We start from the raw sequence: 26954 nt of genomic DNA on the forward strand, positions 1-26954 counted from the left end.
TCCATTTCTAAGGCTGCTCTAAGGAGGTCTGGCTCCCAAATCCGGGTTTGAACGAATGTTTTCTTGCATTTGTACAATCAAAGGACTAAAGCAGCGGTTCTCAACCTGTGGGTCGCGACCCCTTTGGGGGTCGAACGACCCTTTCACAGGGGTCGCCTAAGACCATCGGAAAACACATATATAATTACATATTGTTTTTGTGATTAGTCACTATGCTTTAATTATGTTCAATTTGTAACAATGAAATTGGGGGTCACCACAGCATGAGGAACTGTATTAAAGGGTCGCGCCATTAGGAAGGTTGAGAACCACTGGACTAAAGCTTTGCTATAAGCTCACCATGAGGCAGTTTAGTGCCCAGTCAGGACTGGTGGGAAACTAGGAACAAGTGCTCAGGGCTCTAGGACCAAACAGGGCTACCCAGACCCTGGCCCCGGGCCTGCCAGTCCTGGGACTGTCACCCACCCTTCTGGGCCACTGGGACACGTTCTACAACACTGCACCCCCTCAGAAACACATTTCCTTATTCTTTTTTTTGTTGTTGTTAATCCTCACCTGAGGATATTTTTCTCACTGGTTTTTTTAGAGAAAGTGGATGGGAGGGGTTGAGGGGGAAGAGGGAGAGAGAGGAACATTGATATGAGACAGACACATCAATTGGTTGATTCCCACATGGGTCCCGATCAGGGCGAGGGATAGAACCTGCAATCCTGGTATGTTTCCTTAACGGGGAATTGAACCCGCGACCTTTTGGTGCTTGGACCGACACTCTAACTACTGAGTCACACCGGCCAGGGCGTAAGCACATTTTCTTATAAAATTATATGGGTGTTTCTTGCAGAATCGAGGCGGGTAGGAAGTGGAGGCGGGTAGGAAGCAGACCAGTGCTCCTGTAATTCAGCGTCAGGGTGACGGGTGGGGACCCAGCGAAGGCAGCCCCTCTGCTCTCACCTTCCGGGCCTGGTCGTTGTCCTCTATCTGACCCAGGTCTCTGCCGCTGGCCTGCGCAATCCTCTTCCCAGAGACCAGGTTCCCCACCATCACGGAGGCAGGGCCGATTTCTGGAAAGAAACAGTGGCACATGCGTGAGGAAAACACATGTGAAATTCCCCAAAACGTGACTGCCCACCTTGGTAAAGAGCTCACTCTGGGGAAATCCTCTCAAATATGTGGCTTTGACAAACAATCTTACTACAGTAGGGCCTCAGAGAGGTCATGACGACGATGATGACGGCAAGTCTAACCTCGACGAAGGGTAGAGAGAAATACCGTGATCACAAATCCCCCAGCGCCGCGCAGCCCACTGCCTTTACTTTCCAGTTAGGGGGAAGCTTCTGTGTGAAGTCTCCTCACATTAGTGATTATACAAAACAGTGCACAAGACAAATATGGAATCTGAAGCATGCGTATTCCACTGCTGAACAGTGGGACTCCTGGCTTGTGAGTCTGGCTCCAGGTGCGACTACACACCCCTGAGAGCTGACTCAACAAACCTCGTCTTTAATAAATGGCTCTGGGGATAGACTTAGGGAGTAACGCTGTTGAAGGATGTGACACAGTCACTTGTCCACGTATTTCTTCCACAGAAAGGGTTAAGTTCTGTCAGGCCCACAGACACGTGGAATAAACCAAAAGGCTGCCGTACAGTCCAAGCTCCCTTCACACCCGTTACCAACTCCATCACCAGGCTCTTTTCATGGGTCATGACACATTTCAGAAGAGAAATGCAGAAATAATCTATTCTGACAGCTTTCCCTTTATTTTCTAATAAAAAAAAAAAAGTTTCCTAAAGAGCGGGAGTACCGCTTTCCAATTTTCTGACTTCAAGACACCCTCGATTACCTCCGTTTCCTGAAAATACTACTGTTCACGGTTACTTTTCATTAAACACATGCATATAAATCAAGACACACACACTTACTAGAAAAAGGTTAGGAGTTCCAGGAGAACGGGCCAGTGTGAGTGAGAGTGCATGAGTGTGTGTGTGAGCACGTGTGACAGAGCATGAGTGTGAGCATGCGAGTGTGTGAGAGAGTGTGAGGAAGGAGAAAGAAGGAGAGGGAAGTGAGAAAGAAAAGGGGAGAGATATTTACCAAAAGGAATTTGGTAAAGGAGTTTATTTTATTTTTTTAAAAATATATTTTATTGATTTTTTACAGAGAGAAAGGGAAAGGGATAGAGAGTTAGAAACATTGATGAGAGAGAAACATCGATCAGCTGCCTCCTGCACATCCCCTACTGGGGATGTGCCCGCAACCCAGGTACATGCCCTTGACCGGAATTGAACCCGGGACCTTTCAGTCCGCAGGCCGACGGTCTATCCACTGAGCCAAACCGGTTTCAGCAGTAAAGGAGTTTAAAGTAACAAAGATGGCATCAGCGTTTAATTCTCGGTTTGATAAAATTCAGGTTGAAGGCCACTATGAGTCCTAATCTTGTTAAACTTTTGCTGAAGGCCAAGCTACAGGCTTAGAAATCTGGGTATATGTTGCATCATTTATTGCGCATGAACAGCTGTTAGTCTGAAGCTAAGACACAAGTTTTAAGATTTAGGCTGAGGGGTGTGACGGTACTGAACATGGACTAGAACGTGCACTGTTTCCATGGCAACCACTCCAGCAGTCACCCTGGCGTTCACTGGTGTGATGAGGAATGCAGGAGGTGAGTATCCTTTAGATCAACGGTTGCCAATCGGTGGTCTGTGAGGTCTGAAAGGTTGGCGACCGCTGCTTTGGATGACTGTCCAAGTAGGAACACTCTAACCACTGAACAACACTCTGCAGATGCGTGGCTGTCCAGAATTTGGTTTGTCATGAAACAGTCGCTTTTCCACAGCTGTGGGGGAGATGGCAGGATGCTACAGGCAGGACTGAACTGTGGAGAACAGCCCATGATACAGATTTCTGCAATTTGTAAGAGTCTTGGTGCTGGTTCCCATGTAATCATAGAACATGACTTACATACTCAAGCTAAATCATGTTTGAATTTTTATGTGTGGTAGTTTGGGACTGACTAAATTTCTTTTCTTAGCTCTTAATGAAATACTTCTTGGCCATAAAAAAGGAAGGAAATCTTACCCTTTGCGACAGCATGGATGGACCTGGAGAGTATTTTGCTAAGTGAAATAAGCCAGTCAGAGAAAGACAAGTACCAATGATTTCACTTATAGGTGGAATCTAACAAACAAAATAAACTAACAAACAAAATAGAAAGAGATGCACAGATACAGAGATCAGACAGCTGTCAGAAGGGGAGGGGGTTGGGAGCCTGGGTGGAGGGATTAAGCAAAACAAAACACACACAAAACGCAAACACCTATAGACACAGACAACAGTATGACGATTCCAGAGGGAAAGGGGGGTGGGGGAGGTAGAAGGCGGCAAAGGGGGGAAACGTGGTGATGGGAGGAGACCTGACGCTGGGTGCTGAGCACACAATACAGTACACGGATGATGCAATATAGAACTGTACCCCAATAAGTTCAATTAAAAAAAAAACTCTGAAGAAGAAAGTCAGGCAATGTGGTGCGTGTTGAAAGGAAGGGCACTGCTGTGCGGCTGGAGTGAGGGAGCTGCTGCCCAGAGACAGCGCCCTCGTCTGCAGCCTTGCTGAGCGTGCTTCACTGGTTTCCCAGCTTCAGTTCCTGCGGCAAAGCACCCAGGGTTCTTCCTGGCTGTGGAGACTGGGCAGGACAGTTCTCCGAAGAAGCCAACTTGGGCACAGGCCTAAACTGAAGGCTTCTCCATAATTTTTAAAGAATTCAAACTATGGTTGGAAAAGCAGTATTCTGAGGGGGTAGCACGATTCCAAGGTGCCTATTTAGGGCTTCTCTGTCCCTGAGTCCAGTCTCGCCTCGCTGAGAATTTATTTCTCTGGCTGCAAAGCTTGGACCTTACGTGTCTCTTTCCCCACACAGACTTGAGTTGCTATGTTCCTAACGTTGCTGGGAGACAGGTGCTGCTGCTTTTATTTACAAAATTCATCCTTTACGGAGAACGGAGGCTCTCTCCCTTGTTGACTGAAGGGGGCGCGTGCAAAACGCTCCTACATCCTTACCTCACCCCTCAGAATTCGAAAATAAAAGATTGAGATGAACCCAAACGTGCTCTTCCCACGCTCCCACTTACAGATTTACAAATCCACAAGCCAGCAACTCCTTCTCCTGCTGTTGAATGCCTGCCCTCCAATACCTGACTGACCGGTTTGTGCGGGGGACAGGGCAGGTGTATGTGAGGGCAGCGTTTCTCCCCCTGGCCATTCCTCAGGCCTCCTCCAGCTGTTCTGATAAAATACATCCAGGGGACGTTAGAGCTGGAAGCTGCTTTTATCATTTTGTTGCTGCCTAACTGATGGGTTCAAGGTCTTCTAACAGTTTTGTACTCAAGATACTGGTGCAGCAATAGCATGTTAGCTGAGTAAGTACAAATTCATCCAGTTAAAAGGCAATTAGGTTGTCTACAAAGATCTATATCTCAGGGGCTCTGTTTCAAGCATCCAGCAAAACCCTCACCCATAAAGGGCCTCACCAAATGTGCACGCTGGCAGCTGAGGACTCATTTGGAGTCATAAATGTTTATTCCAAGGGCGCCATGGAAATCATCTAGTCCTTTTCCCTGCCTGAATTCATGGAAACGGAGGCCTCAGGGAAACGTCACCTGTCAAAGGGGCATCACAGATCACCAACTGAGCTGGGAATGGCGATGGGCCCCCCACAGCTGCCTTTAGTGTTTGCTAAAAAACTGCTTTTTTTGAAGAGACAGACTTACCTAACCTCTCAATATTTAACAAGAACAGATGGGACACCAAATATCAATACGAAATTCTTTCCCTTCACTTACCAGTGCCCATAAGCTCTATTTACCATGCTGTAGTGTTAGAGCGCACCCAGATCTCCCCGGGCACCTTTACTGTGCCCTGCCCCCCAATCCTCCCCCTGAGGAAAGATGGCCTTCCCCATAGCACTTAGCACAGAACACCCTAGCCTTTCCCCTTGGTCACAGTTCTCATTTCTGGTTTCTTGACATCTGGCAGGTGAGCTGCACCCTGTACTTCTGGAATCACGTGCACTTGCAAGTGATCCCCATCCACAGGCATCTGTCCTGAACTCTCCCGTCACACGGCTGACCTGGGGGCTCCACCACCTCCTCCACACCTGTGTGCCTGGGGACACTAGGTCGAGGTGTCTGATGAAGAGCACAGGTGAGCAGGACAGAGGCGTGCCCATCACCTTGGAGTGCGCAAGGACCCTGGAGAGCCCAACACCCTCAACACCCAGCACCACCGCGCCCAGACAGAGCATCCCCAGTGCAGGCCATGCCTGAGACACCAGGAGACAAAGAGGAGCTGTGCTCACCCCACGTGAAGCCGGAGCACGCACAGAATTTAAAGCATGAAGACCTCAGTCAGTGCCACTCTATGCTTGATTGCAGCAATCACATACACCAGGGATTGAGAGGAGAAATGAAGGTGAGTGGGGGAAATGGGGAGGAATATCAGTTAAGGAAATCTAGAATATGAGAAAATAATTAACAAGACAGAAGTGGGACAAAAACAAAGGAGCAGTGATGCCTGAAAACTGACTTTCTGGGCTGTGAAGGGAATTCCCCTCCCTTACCCTAGGAGAGAGCTGAATCCCGCGGGGGGAGCTGCATTCTGACCACTTCACAGACGTCTGCTGGAGGGACTCCGGGACAGTCACAGACACGGACTCAAGTCCTGACCCCGCTCCTCGTGGGAAGACCCCTCTCCTCACATTAACCGGGGGACCACCTGCCCCACCAAACTCATCCAATCTCACTCTTGGGGTGTGAGCCTTGAGTCCAGATGGTCTCTGCGGCTAACATGGGCGTGCGCCCCGTGATGACCCAACGGGCCTGTAGCTGCCTCGCCATAAAGTCGCCCCGATGGCCACTCTATAGGTGGGCAAATGGCCATCGGGTCAAGGTCTTTTTCCCCTGCACTGCGGTCCCACACTATGGGGGAGGAGATGAGATCTCATTTGTGAAAGGAGATGAGAGCGCCCCCTCTAGGGCTCCCTGAGATGAAGAAGTTAGTATGTGAAACAGGCTGCACGCTCCATCACCCAACATCCTCTGACATCTGTCTGCACGTCCCAGCCTGGAGGCCAGGACCTTCTGACTACACTGGTGGATTTGCTTCCTCACGATGCACCATCTTGAGATAAATTCCCTCTCACTGGTAACTGTGCAACTCTGAAGAGCATGATCAATTCCACTGTCAGGAGGAGCAAGTCAGGTAACAAATAATTATGTGTCCCCTACACGGTGAAGCACTAGGCAAATGCTCACTCTCATGACGTCACAAACAGTTTGCAGAATTCTTCATGGAATTCAAAATGCTCTTCCACGTGTTAGCAGCTCTGACCCCTAAATGAACCCATGAAACACGCAAGGAAGCGCTATTCTCATTTGTGTGCGAGGAACCGTGACTAGAAATTCTGTGCGTCCCCGAGGTCACAGCAGATGGAGGTCTGATGCCCCACGAAGGAGGCCCAGGACACGGGCACCCCCTTCACTCCAGCTGTCCTGCACCCCTGCCCCGCCCTGAGTGGATCTGCAGCCCAGCAGAGCCCTGCACTGCACCACCCGCCTGCAGAAAACACTGCTGGTGGAGAACAAGCCCACTCCTCCAGGGGTTGTGACCAGGAGGGGAGGACGGCTGAGAATCGCCCCCGTTCACGAGGCCCAGTGGGCGTGGCACCCCCACCACAGGCTGCAGAGGCCCCCCTGAGACTCCACACGAGCCCTCCCAGCCCCTGGGCATACCTGGCTGCTTTTGTCGAGGTTTAGGCAGGTTTGTGACACAAGTGTGGGGGCACATCAGGACATTGCAGGGGTGAAGCGAGCCCTCCAGGAAAAGCTGCTTTGTTTCTGACAAGTGGATCCCACCGAGCGGGGTTTTGGGGAGGGTGTTTGCAGGAACCAAGGCCAAGCAATAAACCCCGACTTGATGGATGCTGTCGATCGCCTGGAAGTCACAAGAGGAGACTGTGTTGGAACAGGTACTGTGCAAAGACATCAGGCACCCGTGCAGACTGTGCAAAACACTGTCCACAGCCCAGAAAGCGCATGCAGCGCCGTGGTGCAGCCCATGGGAGGCGCCGCGGTCAGAGAGGGGCTGCTGAGCCGACCCTCACCGAGCTGGACCATTGCGGAGGGATTGTGGAATACCACACACACTGAGAAAGGAATTCTGGAGAAAAAATAATATACTCCCAAGATATACACTCTCGACCTCCCCACATGAATAGTAGGAGCCAGTTTTGCAAACCCTGATTACTAATCTTGGTCTAACAGCCACTCTCCCACAAACGTAAGTGTCAGGGTTGATGCAATTTCTGATCAAATGGAGTGACAGTCAGGGACAGAAGCACAGTCGATGAGGGTTGGCCACATCCTAACAAATACTACAAAAGCTGCCCTGAGCCTGGGAGAGGGCGGGAGGGGGGCTACCTGGAGCACGCGGCTCATCCACTGGAAGCTGTCCTCCTCCGTGGAGTCGGGCCGCTGCTCGGCCACGATCACTATCCTCTCGTCATGCAGCACGGTCACTGAGAACACAGCTATTCTGCAGGGACAGAGGGAGGCACAGTGAGCACAGGCCGGAGATGCTTGCAGGAGGACCAGTCTGCAGCCAGGAGCTTGGTCGCCACTGACTATAGGCTGAGGGGGTTCTAGCACCGAGGGCTGCTTCGGAAAAGTCATCGCAACAGCGGAACCCCGGGCACTTATTACGGACAGTGCAGCTCTGGGAGGAGGAGCCTCACCAAGCTCGGGATAGCAGTGCCTGCATTCCCCAAGGCCATGCCTCAGGTTTGGCGACAAACCTCTCAGCACTGGCAGAGGGAGTTTCGGTGCGTTCATCAGAACGGCTGAAGTTTAGAAACCCATTCAATTTGCAGCTTGCATTTGCACCTGTGAAGCAAGTGTCTCCAAATGAGTAGAAATTTTGCGTTTGTGAAGTAAGTTTTCTACTAGGTATGCAGTCTCCCGTGTAAGCATGGGATAGTGGCAACTTGAACACCGGTGCCACTTTTCACAGAGGTTTAAGAATAATCCAAGCCCTGACCGGTTTGGCTCAGTGGATAGAGTGTCGGCCTGCGGACTCAAGGGTCCTGGGTTCGATCCCGGTCAAGGGCATGTATGTACCTTGGTTGCGGGCACATACCCAGTAGGGAGTGTGCAGGAGGCGGCTGATCGATGTTTCTCTCCCATCGATGTTTCTAACTCTCTATCCCTCGCCCTTCCTCTCTATAAGAAATCAATAAAATATATATTTTTTAAAAAGAATAATCCAAAAGTTGTGATGCCTCATCCAGTATCTATTTCTCCTATTCCCATAGCTTGCTGCACTGAAAGTTCTAACGCAGTTTATGACCTTCTTCAAATTAGCAAACACACGGGGCTGGAATCGCCAATACTGACCCTGTGCCCAGCAAGGCAGGGGCACAGTCAGGGGGAGGGGAGTCACGGGAGCCAGAGTTCCGTGTAAAATGGTCACTCACCTATCATCACTGGGTCTTTTGGAAGGACCTCTACCAAGATGAATTTTGACTCTCTGAATCATTTTTTTTACTAAAAATAACATTTCTCAAATGGATATTTTTATTTAACGTAGAGGAGAAGTTAATGAAAATATATTTATGGGGCTCAGAAAATTCCTATAAAACCGGACATTTCAGAACTCGATGGCATCTCAAAGGTCATTGAGTCCAGTTGCTTCATTTTACATAAGAGTGAACTGAGTCCCATCAGTTGAAGGAATTTGTGCGATTTTACATAAAAAGTGTAGCCTACAGCAAACTGTGCCCACTGCACAGAAGGTGACTCACCTTCCCCGGTAGACAAACTTCATGGGCTCGACGGCCAGCGCTGTGGCCACGATGTCATCGGCGTTGTGTCTGCGCCCACTGACCACCATGAGCCCATCCATCTTGCCCACCACAAAGACGAGTCCCCCGGGACCGACGAAGCCCAGCAGGCCTGTCCGCACGAAGGGATACTCGCTGACCGGGGCCCCCGAGCTCGTCACGGGGAATACCTGGGGAAGCATGCGCTGTGAGTGCCCAGCCAGGCCGGCTTCCTCCCTCCTCCTCGGAGCCCATGGATCTGCTTCTCTTCAGCCGTGTCTCCTACCCTGAGCCCTGGCCGGGAAAGCCAGGCCTGGCAGCTGCTGCCAGCAGACACCACAAACCTGGAAGGCACCTCCCCTACCCACTCAGCACCCTACATTTGGTCCAGCTGGTCCACCTGCAGGGCCCCTGGCAGGTTTCTTTATCACAGCTTCTGAGCCTCTTAAGAGGTGATATGCAAAGGTCAGGACAATAGTCTAATAAACACTAACTAATTCTGCTTATAAAGTCACAGCATAAAAGTGATCAGTGGAGCCCGCTGGTGAGGCTCAGTGTTTGAGCGTAGACCCATGAACTAGGAGGTCACAGTTTGATTTCCAGTCAGGGCACATGCCCAGTTGTGAGCTCAATCCCCAGTGTGGGGCGTGCAGGAGGCAGCCTATCAATGAGTCTCTCTCATCATTGATGTTTCTATCTCTCTCTCTTCTTTCCTCTCTGAAATCAATAAAAACATATATTTTTAAAAAGTGATCAACGAAGAATCAAGGGGCATTTTAAATAACATCTTTTAGTTGTGAAACGTTCTCTATTCATTAAAAGAGTTTTCCTTATTGGAACTACACTTAAAAAATATAAAGGAAGGAAATCACGTGTTCAGATTCTACACCTGCCTCCAAACCCGGCAGGGGAACTGCACAGAAAAGGAGATGGGGACTTTATTTAGATGTGTCTTGAAAATGTGCCTCTGCATTCATTCGACAATCACGGTTCTAAACATTAAGAAACGTATCCCCAAACAACTCAGGCTTTCCTCTGTACAACGTCATCAGAAGTGTGCTCCTCCTGGGTCGGCATCACTGGGCGATGGTAGGAACTCTGAGGACGTGGAGGTGCAGCTGAGCTCCCGGACTGCTGCGTGCACAAACCCTCTCACTCACAGGGCCAACGTGTGTGTGTGCCTGTGCTAACGCTACACATGTGTGTGCATACAACACACACGTCACCTGTGTGCACACCCCACCCATGCATACACTGCACACCCCACATACACATGCACACACAGCATAATACACTCACCACACACACACACACACACCACCCCCGTCATGTGCCTGCCTGCTCATGCTGCGGAGATAGTTATTTAGCGTGCACACCTGTTCACACCTGGCCAAGTGTGGCCTGGGCTGACAGGCCATGAAGGGGGGACCTCAGCTCCCCGGCCAGCGAGGCCGTGCCCGTATGCTCTCGTCCCTTTACCCACCCACTGTCCCTGGTGCTCTTACTAAACAGGCAAAGGTGAGAACAGTAATATATTAAAAAGGCCCATTTTTAAGAAACTGTATTTACCCTTTTTTGACACTGGCAGGAGAAAGTGCAACCATTTTAATGACTATAAAACTGTTTTTTTAAATTTCCGTCTTATCTTTCACATCTGTGCACCTGGCAATGGCGCTCCCAGACCTACCTCGAAGGTGTTCTTGGTCATGCCCGAGAGGCCATAGTAGGATGTGCCCGTGGCAATCGCGCACACACAGAGCTCCCCGATCTCGTCTGTCCTGCACAGCTGCGGGATCCCGTCTGGCTTCACGGAGCACATGATGGCTGGACGCGGGAGAGAGGGGCAGTGAGAGAGTTACAGAGAGAGAAACATGGAGAAAGAGAGATGAATACGAATAGGAACACAAATAAATAGGAATAAAACTGCAGGTTTGACATGACAGGGAGGTGATGAGCCAGCTGGTCATTTTCCCTAAAGTGAGTCATGACTTTTCATGTTGCAGCAAAATGTAAAGTTTCCCAATTGTGGCATCAGTAGATCATTCCAATTGCTTTAATTTTAATGTGTAAATTGTATGAAAGAGGAGTAGCCCTTTCTGCATAGACATGAGGATGACACTCAGATAAGCCACAGCCACAGCAGCAGCAAAACGCACGCAGCCTCCAGGACGCAACCTCGACTGCACCAACTGAGGAGCACTTGCCCCGGAGTCCTTCGAGCTCTTCTGGGTGGAGGCTGCGTGCTTCCTGTGGAAACTGTAATCTTTGATCTCAGATTCCCTGCCAAGCCGGGGCCCTTCACAGAATATTGGTTGAGAACTTCCAAACCGAGCGTTTCAGCACGAAATCCAGTGATGCTAGTTTTCTCGGCTGTGGCAGGCATGCCCGGCGCTGCCATGACCCACGCACCATGATTGGCCACCACAGACCGTGGGTCTGATTAGGGAGCTGGCGGCTCAGCGAGGTGGGTGTGTCAGGATGGCTGGGCTGACCCCGCCACCCTGTACTGGAGTTAAGGTGACAGGAAGTGCCACGTCTAAGAAACGGAGTCAATAAAATGCAGGAACATTCAGCTCACGCATGGGGAGAAAATTTCAGAATAAAATTATACCAAAAATTCTTCACCCATCAGATAAAATATAGTGTGATAACTTAATAGGGAGGAAGGAGTGGAAAGAGAGAGGAACATCCCCCCCTCAAACCCTCCTCCCCTTGAGTGGTAGGATGCTAATCTTCACGGCTTTCCCAAAGGACCCAATATTATCAGTTATGTGGGCATCTGCCCCGGGAACAAATCCAGTTTCTAGAACTTTCCCATTTGGCCATCCTCACATCTGTGCAGATGAAGCACCGACGAGACATCCACGGCACTCAGTTCAGCAGCACAAGAGAGACAATCACTGGGGGTGGGGGATGATTGAATAAATTACATGTATTCCAACACCATACCCTACACGCCTGGGGAGGAAGGACAGCTCCTTACGCACCGACAAATGAGCTCTAAGATACAAGATGGAGTGCCGTAAACCAAGTGACACTGAACAGAGGAAAAGCCCACAGTGCTCTCTCTTTACGCGAAATAGGAAAAAACAGAAAAAACAAACATGTGTGCCCATCAGTGTGTGTGTGTGTGTGTGTGTGTGTGTGTGTGTGTGTGTGTGTGTGGTGTCCCCCCACAGCCCCAGAGTATTTCTATAAGGAAGCGGTATTGCTGGAAAGGACGTTTTATCATTGTACAACCTGAATCTTTTGAAGCTAAAACCACGGGGATCTATTATTTATTTCAAAAATAATTTTTTAAAGGAAGGAGGAAAAGGAGCCAGGAGGCCTGGCTGAGGCTGGAGTGTGCAGCGGCCTGAGACATACAGCATGTGGAGGGTTGGAGGGTGTAAGCGAGGTTCCTGCGACACCACGGCCCCAGAGAAGGAGACTTTATGTGCAGGCACGGACTCCAGGAAGCCCGGCCGGCTCAGAGCGCCGTGCAGAGGGGCCCTGGGGGTGCTCGCGCGAGGGTCCACACGGGCCTCACACCTGCAGTGCAGGGGTGCGTGCACCTCTGGCTTGTGGCGCGTGCTGGTTGTGAGGAAGCTACGTCCGCATTTCCGGTGCTGTGCACGCACGTGTCCGAGGGGCCGTGTTGTACCTGGATGTGACCATCCCCCTATGAGGTGAGACTGCACTCCCACGTGTGGAGGGCTCATCAGGAGAAGGTCCAAACTCAAGTGGGACCTGCACCCGAAAAAGGAGCCCCCTAGATTGCGAGGGCCTAAGTGCTCCCGAGGGTCCCGAGAGGGGGACGCATGTGAGAAGCAGGACCAGGTGAGGGTATTCTGCAAATCAGAGGGTGGGCTCTCCTCTCCTGCCAGCAGCCAGTCTCCCTGTGCTTCCTGGAGCCCCACGAGGTCACAGGAGCGGCCCAAGTGCAGGGCAGGGGGTGGAGGACAGGGATGCCTGCCGGTGAGCCCTTCCACCCAGGGCCTCTCTGCTCATTTGTGGAAATGGTTTCCATGACTTTTCAAAAGGGCTTTACCACTAAAACAAGTTTCACTAAATACCCAGACCCCCCTCCCTCAGTCTTCATGCAGCTGCGACAAGCCCAGCCAGCACCCAGCTCTGCACAGTGCATCCGACGGGGTGACCCGCGAGAGCCTGACCGTCAGAGAAGCCACCAGGACTGTGGGAGTACAGAGCAGCTCCCCCCCCAAGGGGACAGGAACCCCGGTTCCAGTGCACAAGGCGGCATAGAAGCCTTTGTCAACTTCTTGAACATTTTGGGTTTCCAGGTGGAGCAGCATTACCACCAACCGTGAAGCTTAACAAACATGTGAGGAGACTGGAATTAAGCATTGTCCCGAGCACTCCTGCCAGAGGGGCCAGGGATGCCGACTGATCCCTCCCCCGCCCATGTCTGGGGTCCTGAGTGGACTCCCGCAGTGTCTGTGGCCCAGGGCCCCCTCTCACCTCCGGGCATCACGAGGCCGACATCCTGCACGGTGAGTACAGACAGCTTTTCTTCCGAGTCCACCCGGATGACCCCGTAAGTCAGCCCGTGCATGGAGAGGACGCCCCGGCCGGGAGGCTGATTGCTGTCATCCGTGGGCCTGTAAGAGCAGTTTTGTCTGAATACACAGAGGCAATGACGTCATCGTAAGCACGTGAGGATCCATGCACACCACAGGCAGCCACTCTGGGTCCCGCAGGACTCCTGAACGCAGGCCTGGCTGCCACATTCCCAGGGTTCGTAGTTCGTAAGGGCCCTGTTATTGACATGTTAGTGTTCGTTAATGCTACTTCTGGGTTTCCGGAATACTTCAAAAGGACCTCGGAAGCGTGAAGGCACTACAGCATTCGCATCTGCCCCTCCCATATACACCCACCATAGACTGACTAGTTCAGTTCTCTCTCTCCAACCCTGTCTCTGCGGGATTACATGTTCCAGTTTTGGACACGGTTAAACGGGAGAGCAACAATTCTAAGAGCAGGATGATAGCATGGAATATAAACGAGAGGGATTCTGCGTATCCAGCCCCAAGTTCAGCATGCCCAGTGTAGGCTCAAATGCAACTCGACGGGTGAGAATCTGAAATGAGGTTGATGCTATGCCATTCTGGACAGCGGGTTCTTAGGCACACTCTTTGGATGGGAGACATGCTGTAACATGCTTTATGGTCATAGGATATGGGGTTTTGGAAAAAGTATGGTTTTTCTGCATCCACGTTCCGCACATGCCCCTGGGCTCCATGGTCGCCCCCACCCCTCCTGGCCTCATCTCCACTCTCACTCTCCTCCAGTGCCCAGCCCGCCCCACCTGGGGGCTTCTGCACTCGTCCTGGCCTCTACCTGGAAGTTCCCGCAGATGTCTTCGCGACTTTCCCCCTCCATGTCTTCTGTGGTGGCTTAAATGTTCACCTGCTCCCAGCTTGTAGCACCCAGCTCTGCAGAGGGTGCCCTCTGACTCTCTGTGCTGCCTCCTTCATCAGTCTGCACCTCCTGGTCACTGCTGTTCCCCGCCCCCGCAGGAGTGTCTAGCAGTGTCTGACTGAACTAGCAAACAAATGAATTCTTTCCAAGATCATGGGCTTTATCCCTACAAATTAGATTCTTCCAGGGGAGCTAAGTGAGAGCACAATCTAGGTAAACACCACCTTATTTTTGTAATTTTCCATCTACAAATGTATAATGTGGTTTTAGGATCTAAAGACTGGACTATAAAAATAGAAGTTTGCTATTTGGCTTCCAAATATCATAAACCTAAAAGTATGAGTGAGGAAACATGACAGTTAAAATTTGCAAAAAGGAGATCTTACTTGAATCAAGTAACTAGTATATTTTTAAAAGGAGTATATGTTATATGTCAATTATCTACACTAATAAAAGAGAAACATGGTAATTAGCCGTACATCTGCTGCCCTTCCCATTGGCTAATCAGCATATCCTTATGCAAATTAACTGTCAGCCAAGATGGCGGCCGGCAGCCATGCACTGAAGCGAACAGGGAGGCTTGCTTGCTCCAGTGACGGCGAACTCCAACGTTCCCTGCCTGACTTGCTGGCCTCTCAGCTGCAACTCTAAGCAACTATGTTGCAAATATAGAAGCTAAACAAAACCCTAGAAACCGGCTTTCAGTCAGCCAGGCTTCAGCCAGCCGAACCACAACATTGTATCAAATACAGAAGGTAAACAAAGGCCAGAAACCTGCTTTCAGCAGCGAGGCCTGAGAGCCAAAGCTGGCCCAGAATAGAAAAAAAAAAAAAAGAAAAAAAGGAGCAGTTGGGAGCTTCAGTCACCCGCCAGCCTGAAAATGGCCCTCAGCCCCTCACCCAGACTGGCCAGGCACCCCAGTGGGGACCCCCGCCCTGATCCAGGACACCCTTCAGGGCAAACCAGCCGGCCCCCACCCGTGCACCAGGCCTCTATTCTATATAGTAAAAGGGTAATATGCCTCCTGGCACCGGGATCAGCGTGACAGGGGGCAGCGCCCAAACCCCCTGATTGCCCTGCGGCTCTGTGTGTGAGAGGGGGCGGGGCCACAACCTCCCTATCCGCCCTGCTCTGTTCGTGACAGGGGAAGGCCCTGATCGCCCTGCGGCTCTGTGTTTGACAGGGTGCGGCGCACCAACCCCCTGATCGGCCCTGCTCTGTGGGTGATAGAGGGTGGCGCCCCAACCCCCCTCCATGGGCCTTGCTCTGTGTGTGACAGGGTAGAGCCATAACCTCCCCACTGGCCCTGCCCTGAGTGTGGCAAGGTGCAGCACCCCAACCCCCTGATGGGCCCTGCTCTGTGTGTGACAGGGGGCGGTGCCCCAACTCCCCTATCGGCCCTACTCTGTGAATGACAGCGGGGAGCTCCTCAACCCCCTGATCGGCCCTGCTCTGTGCATGACAGGGGGGAGCTCCTCAACCCCCTGATGGTCCCTGCTCTGTGTGTGACAGGGGGGAGCTCCCCAACCCCCTGATCGACCCTGCTCTGTGTGTGACAGGGTATGGAGCCCCAACCCCCCTGATGGGCCCTGCTCTGTTCGTGACAGGGGGTGGCGCCACAACCTCCCCATTGACCCTGCCTTGAGTGTGACAGGGGGCGGTGCCTCAACCCCCCAATCGGCCCTACCCTGAGCGTGACTAGGGGTGGCATTGCAACCTCCCGATCCGCCCTGCTCTGTGCATGACAGGGGGCAGCGCCCCAACTCCCCAATTGGCCCTGCTCTGAGCCTGACCAGGGGCTGCACCTAGGGATTGGGCCTGCCCTCTGCCACCCGGGAGCAGGCCTAAGCCAGCAGGTCGTTATCTCCCAAGGGGTCCCAGACTGTGAGAAGGCACAGGCCAGGCTAAGAGACCCCCTCTTCCCCCCCGAGTGCACAAATTTTTGTGCACTGGGCCTCTAGTATCTCAATAAAAAGAGAAGCATAAAAGACCCTGGAAATAGAATTATTCTGTAGCAATCAAAAAGGGCAGAGCCGCCCTGGCCAAGTGGCTCGGTTGGCTGGAGCACCATCCTGGACACCAAAAGGTGTGGCCCGATTCCTGGTCAGGGCACATACCCAGGTTGTGGAGTCAATCCAGGATTGAGGCACGTGTGGGAGGCAACCAACAGATCGATGTTTCTCGCTCACATCAATGTTTCTCTCTTTCTCCAAAAATCAATAAAATGGAAAAAATATCCTTGCATGAGGATTAAAAAAAAAAAAAAGCCTGCCCAAATAATAAGAAACTACATGGGATCGATATTGTTTCCTTGGCTTTTCCTTTTCCAAAGATGCGGACACATCAGAAGTTTGAAATACCAGAGAGGAACCTGCCTGCAGCCAGGACTCCCTCACCGGCAACTGCCCTTGGCAAAGGTCCAGGTGAGAGTCAGAAATCATGAGCCTGAGCACCTGTTGTGGGTTGAATTGTGTCCCCAAATGGACAGGCCCAAGTTCTAAGGCCCAGAACTTCGGATGTGACTTTAGTGGGAAAAGGGAACCTGGCCGATACAACCAGTTAAGACGAGGCCTTCCTGGAGTAGGGTGACGGGCCTTAATCCAACGACCAGTGTCCTTATAAGAAGAGAAAAAAGAAACAAAGACATAGGGGGAAGGCCCTGTGATGACAGAGGCCAGGATTGGGGTGACACGTCTACAAGCTGGAAACACCAAGGTGGTGCCAGCAGGTTTCTGTAAGACCTGCCGGCACCACCACAGGCTGGAGAGAGGCCTGGGACCCCCTCCGAGCCCCCGAAAGAAATCCACCTGCTGACACCCTGAGCCCAGCCTTCTGCACCCCAGAACTGTGAGAGAACCGACTGCTGTGTTCAAAGGCACCCAGCGGGAGGTACTTTGTTGAGACAGCCCCGGGAAACTCATATGCTGTATTAAAAAGACACATGAAAGTAAAGTGCAGGCTGTACGTGCCATGGCACAGCCCAAGTTCGGAAGGTTCGAGATCACTGATGTTTAGTAAACAAGAAGCCAGGAGGGAAAGATTTTCTTAAGATCCAACAGCATGCAGTCTGTTGTCTTAATTACCAGACCCACTTTCCTATGTTTAATAGTGAATGAGAAGCAACATTCTAAAATGTACTAAACACCTTAAATTAGAGCTGCATTTGTTAAAGGAAATTTTCAATTACATCTATAAAGCGATAATTACAAAAGACTGAAAATCCTCACTTAAAATGTCAACCGATGACACTAATCTTCAACCCCTCTCACCATCCTATATAATAAAAGGCTAATATGCAAATTGTCCCTTCGACTGGGAGTTCAACCAAGGGGCGGGGCCAGCCAGCCAACCACCTGCAGCCCCTCCACCCGCCCCTCCCCGCCCCCGAATCAGAGGCAGGGTCACCCGCCAACTGCCTGTGGCACTTTGGCATCTCCTGTGGTCGGCCCCACACCCAATCAGTTCCTCCCACCCTGATTGGGGTTGGGGCCAGCCCGCCAACCACCTGTGGTCCCTCCCCCTAGCCGCTTGCCCGATAGGCCAATCTGGGGGCCGGCTGAACCCCACCCGTGCACGAATTCGTGCACTGGGCCTCTAGTGAATTCATATTTAACAGAGTCCCTGCTAGTCAGAGACAACTAAACCCTGGCTCATTTCTTGGCAGATTTGCAAAAAGGCAAAACAGACGCACGTGAATTCCTACACTCAGTGCTCTGCCTCATCACTCCACCTTGCCACAGACGACAGAGTACCACCCTGGTACCACCTCCCAGATGTTTTTGCAAGACCTGGAAGCCACAGCACCTCCTGCCTGATGACAGGATCTTGCTCAGTTGATGCCTGTGTTTCTGAATTGTCCTGAGCCTTCACACATGGTGACTCCCTTAATTCACAAACCTACGGGGCACCATTCTTCCCCGAGTCACAGGTCAGAAACGGTGACCTAGTTGCTGAGTGAACGGTGGGCTTGGTGAGATCCAGATCTGGGCCCAGACCTGGGCTCTAACCCGTGTCCTTTCCTGGCTTCTGGCCTAGAAGACTGAGCACCTCTTTGTTCACAGTGAAGTTTTCTTTTCATAAAATTTTAAAACAAATGACACGAGCACACCCGTGTATGAGCAGGTCCAACATGGCGCAAGAACACACGGCAAAAGGCGCAAGTTCCTGCTGACCTTCCCCTGGCCGCAGGCAGCCACCACCAACACCTCAACGTGAAGTTCTAGCCTCAGTAATGTGCATTCACATATAAAATATGTGGACACACAAGACATTTACATTCAGAGAAAAGCAGGGCCACAGTATGTATATTCTTCTGCAACTTGCTTTTTCACTAAATGCACCACCTTGCAGATCTTTCCATGAAAGTATGCATATGTGCACAGATGATCACGTGTAATATGTGAACTGCATACACAATAAACTGACCTCTCTTACTTGTTAGATGGTATTCAGTAATGTAAACATATGATCCGTCACTTTATTCCACGTAATTTTTATATGGCTGCAAATAGATCCGTAAGATATGTCATTAAGATGGGAATGAAATAATAAAAAAAGTCCATTTAAAATTTTAATAAAGCCTAAATACCTTCCAAAAAAGCCTGTATCACTTTGCATCCACACTAACTGTGTGTATTATTTTTTCATCCACTAGACATGTACACTGTGCTGGTTGCCTGCAGTATGCTGTTCTCAGCACTTTAGGTATGCTAACTAGTCTATTCTGTGGCGACTCTGTGAGACCGGCACGGCTGTCCCCCAGTTACGGGCAGGAGGCGAAGTGAGGAGAGGTGTGTACGGCAACAGGTGAGGGGCAGACCTGGGCAGCAAGCTCGGGCGGGTCTCACATCTGTGCTTTTGCCCCCAGTGCTCAGCTGCCTGTCAGCAGCATCTATCTCTGCACCCCTGTGACAACACTGCTCTTCAACCTTAGAACTGTCCCCAATTTGATGAGTCAAGTACCATTCCTCATTGTTGTTTCAATTAACCAAGTAAACTTTTTATTTCCATTAACACCCTCCTAGGAAATAAAACATCCAAGCAGATAAACTGGGTGAGAAAGTGAAAAAATAATCCCAATAAGCAGAATTCCTTGGGATTTCAGTTACTTTCATAATCAAAACCAACAAATTAAATCATGGCTACAAGAGCTAAGCCCCATCTGTCACCTTCCGGGTTCGGCCCCAGGATGAAACTGCACAGCTGTGTCCACAGGGGTGTGACTTAGGGGGCGATCCCAGGGATTTTCAGGACTGCACGGAGGTAACCCTCACACGCAGAGAAGGAAGAGGGTGTGGAGCTATGTGTGGCCAATGCTGCAGTGACAGCAAGGGGACAAAGAGCAGAATTAAAGACGCTGGAAGAGGAAGGCGCACGTCAGCCTTAGCATGTGCCTCAGAAGCAATGTGCTTGGGGGTAAATGACTTCAATCAGACAGTTTGCATCCCTGCTTACCTGTCATGCCACTTCCAGCCTCTAAAATATTAGATCTGCCTCTGCTACTTGCGGTTGTGGAACACCTGAATAATAGCTGCTCTCCATCGAAATGAACACATCTCCCGTGTGCTGCTGCTGACAGCACACACCTGGCCGGGCTCAAACATGCATTAAGGGCACATAAACAGTCAAGGGAATAACGGGCAGTTGTCAAGATTTCCATCCCAGGACCAATCCAGTAACTGCAGCCACATCTGCAAATGCCAATGACACTGCCATTCACTGAGCCCTCTGCCAGCAGGAAAACAAAAATCCTCCTCCTCCTCTCATCTTACATGGGCAACCTCTGATTTAGGAGCTCCCATCTGAGGAACATGTGGAGAGCAAAGGAGCTAAGTCTCGGGTAACTGCACGTTCCTTCCCTCCAACAACAGTACTTATCTATTAGAGCATCGCTGTATCACAGAGCATCATAGAACAATACACACACCTGGGCGTATACACGTGTACATACATACATATGTCAGATACATAATATTCCCGCAGAAATACTACTAGCATTGATAACACCATCAATGCCTGCTGAATTCTCACTGTGCGCCAGGCATACGTCAGGGCTCTGTGTATTCCGACACCTTTGATGCTCACGTGACCCTGTGGTGCAGGCACTGCTATTCCCCTCCTTTTATGGATGAAACTCTGAGACCTGAGGGTTAAGGCTATGGCTAAGCCAGCAAGTGGCAAAGCAAAGCAAGTGGAGGGCCAGACACATCCAGGCCACTGGACCCATGACTTGCTGGGCCAGGCTCCTGGATATGGAGGACAGGAGGGGGACATGCGTCTGGAGTCCAGGAGTTCTTCCCATGGCACCTAAGTGCCTGCTTCCCTGGGAAATACATCCGAGCTCCAAATAAGCCACGGAAAAGTGGCAGGACCATCCATCTACTTGAGGGGAGGGTCCTCCTTTCTGCCTTGAGCAGCCTGGTCTTCCCTTCTGATCTCAGGGCGCATCTTACAGAGCTGCCCTGCTGCTCCTGTCCGGAGTCCTTCTTATGAACAAATGTCAACTAGCCCCAGGAAGGAGCCTGGGTGACCAAACGCACAAACGTGGACTGGAGTCTATCTCCGCTTATTTCCTTCCCCAGGCTGGCCTTTCCCACTGTGGCAGGACAGCCGCTAATTACGAGTGCTGATAAAAGTGCCCTTTAGCCCTGGCTGGTGTGGCTCAGTTGGTTGAGCATCGTCCCATGCACCCAAAGGTTGTGGGTTTGATCCCCTGTCAGGGTGCATGCAGGAGGCAACTGATCTATGTTTTGCTCTCACATCAATGTTTTTCTTTTCAACCGTCTCCCTTCCTCTTTAAAAAAAAATCAATGAAAATATAAAAATAGTTCCCTTTAAAAGATGGGGAGCAGCTGAGGCTGTGTCTTTGTTTTAACAGAAAATGTATTTCAGTGAACACTCCTACAACACAAATTTCAAGACAAAGCCAGTCAAATCCATGGGCATACTCCTATTCAATGTTCAGTGTGACAGAGACTTTCAAAATGCAACCGAGAGCTAAGGTCATGGAAAGGCACAAGACAAAAACAGCATGTCCCCAACTTATCAGCTAATTTAATTTTCTCTGATGAGAGCAGTTCATGCCTTTTAAGAAAAGAGAACTGAACAAAACAGAAAAAGAATATTAGCCTTGCATCCTGTTCTCACCTGTCCAGTTTAGTATGTAGATTTTAGATTTTTTTCTTACTAAATATACCATTTAGAAATACTTAATTTTTTTTTCAGCCAGAAAAGGGATCATACCATACAAGTTGTTTGCAATTGTGCTTCCATTTGCCCTGGCTGCTCGTCCATGTCCAAGAACAAGCTCTGGGTGGAACTGGCTGGGAACAGCCAGCCTGCAGTCAGTCAGGGAACGGCCAGCCCGCAGTCAGGGACCAGCCAGCCTGCAGTCAGGGAACAGCCGGCCTGCAGTCAGTCAGGGATGGGGCTACTTCCCCAGCTGCTCTTGGTGCAGCTCCTGTCTCCACCAACAAGTACTTCTGTGCACAATTCAATCAAACACAAAACAAAGCAGAACTCACTCTTAAATGCAAGCAGACAGGAGAACTTCATTTAAACATGCTAACACAGTTACTTTGCTCGTCAATGCTCCTTAATTGAGTCCTATTTTCATTTATAGGATTATCATCTCCAAACCGTGTTGAGGTTAGAGAAGTTTTCAACTTTCATCAAATTTTTTAGATAAAAATTACAAACAATGTATTTTATCTTCTTGTGTTTTAAAAAGAGATTACAAGTCTCCAAGTCTGACTTTTTGAGAGATCAAAAACATTCTTGAAAATTCCACTTCAAGTCTGTGGCTTGCGTTAACTTTTTCTTATTCTGGACCACTGGTTGCTGTGCCCCTGGCAGGAACTGTCAAGTTCCGTGGGATTACATGGCACAGAATCGCCCTCGGGGGCCCTTTCTCGGGGTTGTCTCCCAGCTTCTTAAATACTAGGTTAGGCATTTCAAAATGGAAAATGGTGAGAAGGAGTACATCTTTATTATTCTTTGGAATTATTGTTTTAATTACATATTAAAATGTACATGTTTTATATCATGATTACCTATTCATTGCTAAAGCATTAAGGTATTGAAATAATACCTTGTAGGTAGGCCACAAAAAAGTCTTTTTTAGTTCAATCAACATTACCACAATGCAGCCTTAAAAACTGACTCTCTCATCCCTAGCTACAGACTGAAATAGAACCAGACAGCCATCTAGGAGATACTTGGAGCCAAAAAAAAAAAAACTTTGCTGGTGTTCATTTTGAAATTGGCCAAAAAGGGGGGGGGGGGTGTTCTACTGAAGAGGTTAGGCATCATGGACCAATATTTCTCCAATATTTTTTGTTCTACAACAATTCTTCAGAGGAAAAAGAAAGTACAAAACATTGACTTGGATGAGAACAGGTTAGAAAGAAGAGAGCAGATTAAACACCTGGGCTCCATGGGGAGCCGGGGCAGACTTCCCTAGGGAACAGCACGGTTTCCGGCCACCGCCTGGCTGACACTCATGTAGACACCCATGAAGAGGACAGGTATGAAGTCAGGCATGTCTCTGCCCTCATGTTCTGAAAATTCCTCAACCATCCTACAATGAACAGCACTTATTCTCTGGCCTGACCTCACTTCCCCCTGGAAGGCAGCCTTCCCCTGAGGGGGATGTTGACAGGGGCCAGGCCTGGCAGTCAGACGCAGCCTGGGCAGCACATCTGAGGGGCACACTGCCCTGGAAGCCTGGGTGCCAGCTGACTGCTCCCCAGATCACGTCCAGGTTCCTGCTGCCGACTCTCCGGAGCATCTGTGCATCCCGCCCGCTTTCAAGGGGGACACCTGAAGTGCCCATTGACTCTGTGTACCCCACAACCTCCCCATATGCTCCCCTGCTGTGTAAGCGAGAGGCATTCTCATAAGAGGAGTGGCATCAAGTGGCTGTAACCATGGGCACCAACCCGTCAGGCCTGGCCATCTGCTCTGGAAGGAACCCCAGCACCCCGAGAAGCTAGACTGGTGCACACGGCCGTCTCCACGCAGCCGCCTGCTGCCTGAGCAGCATTCCTGTAACCAATCAACTTACTGATTTACATAATTTTTTTTTTTTACACAAAAGAATCATCGAGTAATACATATTCCAGAAAAGGCCAAAAGACCTACAAGTCATGAGCAATGGAAATGCATTAGCAGTTTTATCTTCACCGATGACCACAGACATTAACTGAGTATAATTTTCTAATTAAGAGCATAAAAAGCAAAGCCATCACTGCTCCTGGCTCTTTCCGGGAAGTTCACCATCAGGGTAGAATAGGCCATCCGGGGCAGATAGGCAAGCCCGGGACACAAGGACATAAACGCTCACACAGCTGCGAGGAGGAAAATGTCCCCCTGCAGACTCGCTTTAACGAGGGGTAATTATTCCCCGACAGGCCTTTCTTTGCAACAAAATAAGACAACGTAGCAGCCAAACAGTGTTTTATTTTTTTTCTTTAAAAATTATCCTGTGGGCAGTAAACAAAATGTGAGATTGCAGTGCTTCCAACAGGAGACTTTATGGTGATAGTTAAGAAAGTGTCAATTTAGTCCTCACATCAAAATCCTTGAGCAGCAATGAATGACGAGGCTTCCTGGTCTCCACTCAAAACAGTATGAAAGCAATGAATCAAAACTATTTTCCCTTAACGACCTGGCGTCTGCCCTCTTTATGTGGAACATTCCCTTCTGTTCTCCTATGTGTTCCAGGGAAGAAAGTAATGAGCACAAAGTACCGGATGAGTTTAAATGCTTGATTCCCAGGACGAGAGTCTGCCCAAACCTTTCAGTGGACAATACGTGAAACACCAGGAATGGGGGATTTTAACCTAAATTCACGTTACGGAAAGCAGCCTGGAGAGGAGTATGTCGATAAAAATCAATTGTGAATGCTGTTTTCATCAAATGCGCTTGGAAATAGCTTAAATATATACATGTAAGAAACAAGGACAATGAAAGATCCTAAATGAGCCTAGCATTCATTTCCCTCCTAAAGGTATTTGTCACTGAAATCCAGTCCCTGTCACCTAAATGAACCTCCACATAGTCTAAGAGCAACAGCTGATTATAAAGATGACTCTCATAGCATCGCCAGCATTCGGTGGCTCCAACACGCATCCCCTGCACAATAGTAAGACGACGACTGTCTTGGGAAGGCTGAGGCACATGATCAAGGCGAGGGAACAAATGTAGAGTAAGATGTGACCAGGGCCTATTTTTAGCTTGACTGTGATCATCCTAATTCTCCTTAGCCGACTTAAACTGTGCCTTTTCCTCCTGTACATTTTATGGCCCCTGCTTGTGTTACGCAGGAGGAGCATGAAAGGGGTCACACTTCACCAACTATTCCCCAGAGGGACCGTCCGGAGCGTCCTCAGCCAGTGAACCAAGTTACTGGAAAGATCTCGGCGATGGACATTACTTTGAATAGAGCACTTTCGATGTTTCTCTTGAAATTATTGTGTTTTCTTTGGATTACAAAATATGTTTTATTAACCAGTTAATAGTTAATCTGTATTAACCAGTTAATAGCTAATCCATATTATTAATCAGTTAGTAGCTGATCCGCATTTTTAACCGGTTAACAGTTAATTTGCACTATTGACCAGTTGATAATTAATCTGCATTTTTGATCAGTTAATAGTTAATCCGCACTATTAACCGGTTAATAATTAATCTGAATTTTTTTGGTTAAGGAAACTGAGGCCCCGGATCACATGTCTGGACTGGGCCTCTGCTGGGACTCATGTCCCAAAGTCTCCCTGGAGCCCATCTTAGGTTCAAATGAGACACACATTCTAATATGTGGACAACATGTGAAGAACATTGTGGAGGTAAATCTGCTACGACAGCCCTGAAGTGTTCTGTACTACAAGGTCAGACAGAAATGTCGAAATTGTTTGTGGGGACACTCCTGCGATTAGGGCAACAGAGCCATCCTTTAAAAAGGAATATCGGAGCCTGCTCATGATGCCATGTTTCCTCATCGATTTAAATAATGTTAGAGACTTAATTTTTGGCTCAGTCAAAATTAAAGGTTGCTTCTGATACTTTAAAGATTTTAAATTTCTTGCCCTGACCGGCTTGGCTCAGTGGATAGAGCATTGGCCTGCGGACTGAAGGGTCCTGGGTTCGACTCCGGTCAAGGGCAGGTACTTTGGTTACGGGCACATCCCCAGTAGGAGGTGTGCAGGAGGCAGCTGATCGATGTTTCTCTCTCATCGATGTTTCTAACTCTCTATCCCTCTCCCTTCCTCTCTGTAAAAAATCAATAAAATATATTAAAAAAAAATAAAGATTTTAGATTTCTTAACCCATTAGTCAGGTGGTCTGGATAATTTTACATTACAAAAATGCACCTAAAAGCACCTGGTTTCTCATTTAAGGACGCTCTCCCAGTGAGTATTTTTGGGAAGTCAACCTTTCAGTAATCCAGGGCAGATGCATGTGCTTTGTGCCCCAAGAGCTCTGTCATCCCTTCTTACAAGGGAGCACACCTGTATGACAGGAAATGAAACCTAACTTGAGACGGAGAAGTCAGTCATGGTACAAGCTGCCAATACCTAGATGATGCTCTCCCTGCCCTTTCTCATGTTAGTGTGGATAATGGAGGGCTGATGACCATCTCGCGCCTTCCTGGTAGCGCTCATCGTGGGTAGGATAAGCTTTCACTGCCCCCCACCCCCACCCCCCAGCACTGCTCAAGGCAGGGGTGCTGCTGCAGTGACCTACACCCACAACCCAGGGCACCGAGCAATGAGGCTCAGCAAGAGCACCCACCACCCACACCCACCACAAACTCAAGAGCTCAGATGTACCGCCAAGTGGCTCCAAACCTCAGAAAACCAGTGTTTAAAAGTGCAGTATGTGTAAAATTGCAGGGAGAAGAAAATGAAGATGACATAGAAACTGCATGTCAGCCCTGGCCGGTTTGGCTCAGTGGATAGAGCATCAGCCTGGGAACTGAAAGGTCCCAGGTTCAATTCCAGTCAAGGGCACAGGCCCGGGTTGTGGGCTCGATCCCCAGTAGGGGGCTTGCAGTAGGCAGCCGATCAATGATTCTCTCTCAGCATTGATGTTTCTATCTCTCTCTCCCTATTCCTTCCTCTCTGAAAGCAATAAAAATATATTTTTTTTTTTAAAAAAAAAGAAACTGCACAGGAGACAAAAATTCCACTTCACCCAACACTGACTCTATTCCGCCCCATTTTAAACCTAGATCTAGTGCAGGGGTCCTCAAACTACGGCCCGCGGGCCACATGCAAATATTGTATTTGTTCCCATTTTGTTTTTTTACTTCAAAATAAGATATGTGCAGTGTGCATAGGAATTTGTTCATAGTGTTTTTTTAAACTATAGTCCGGCCCTCCAATGGTCTGAGGGACAGTGAACTGGCCCCCTGTTTAAAAAGTTTGAGGACCCCTGGTCTAGTGTGAGCAAGTGAAAAAGTGAGCAACCTGCAAGGACAAGAGGTCATGTCCCCCCAGTGGGTTTCCACTCACATGGGAATGACAGTGACTGGCCAGAGAGAGGGCTGTTTCCCTGGCTACTGAACCTGCACGTTTTATAGAATCCATTCCAGTGTCCTCACTAAGCTTAACGGCTATGATCCCAGGTCTCCCTCTGGTGGCGTGGTGCGACCTTCCCCAGG

General features: G+C 49.6%; 1 protein-coding gene across 3 annotated transcripts in view; it reads right to left on the reverse strand.

Annotated features, from left to right (window-relative positions):
• DIP2C (disco interacting protein 2 homolog C) overlaps positions 1-26954 on the reverse strand; it is a 388615-nt gene that overhangs the window by 56334 nt on the left and 305327 nt on the right. For all 3 annotated transcript variants that reach the window (XM_070391030.1, XM_070391022.1, XM_070391038.1), the window contains 6 exons: positions 13331-13470; positions 10557-10693; positions 8852-9060; positions 7473-7587; positions 6786-6987; positions 952-1061 (listed from right to left, as the gene is read on the reverse strand). In XM_070391030.1, the coding sequence (XP_070247131.1) occupies positions 952-1061; positions 6786-6987; positions 7473-7587; positions 8852-9060; positions 10557-10693; positions 13331-13470 (913 nt within the window). The remainder of the gene's footprint in view (positions 1-951; positions 1062-6785; positions 6988-7472; positions 7588-8851; positions 9061-10556; positions 10694-13330; positions 13471-26954) is intronic.

The sequence above is a fragment of the Myotis yumanensis genome, unplaced genomic scaffold (genome assembly GCF_028538775.1).
Source record: "Myotis yumanensis isolate MYYU_CA2020_CCGP unplaced genomic scaffold, mMyoYum1.0.hap1 SCAF_1, whole genome shotgun sequence".
Lineage (NCBI taxonomy): Eukaryota > Metazoa > Chordata > Mammalia > Chiroptera > Vespertilionidae > Myotis > Myotis yumanensis.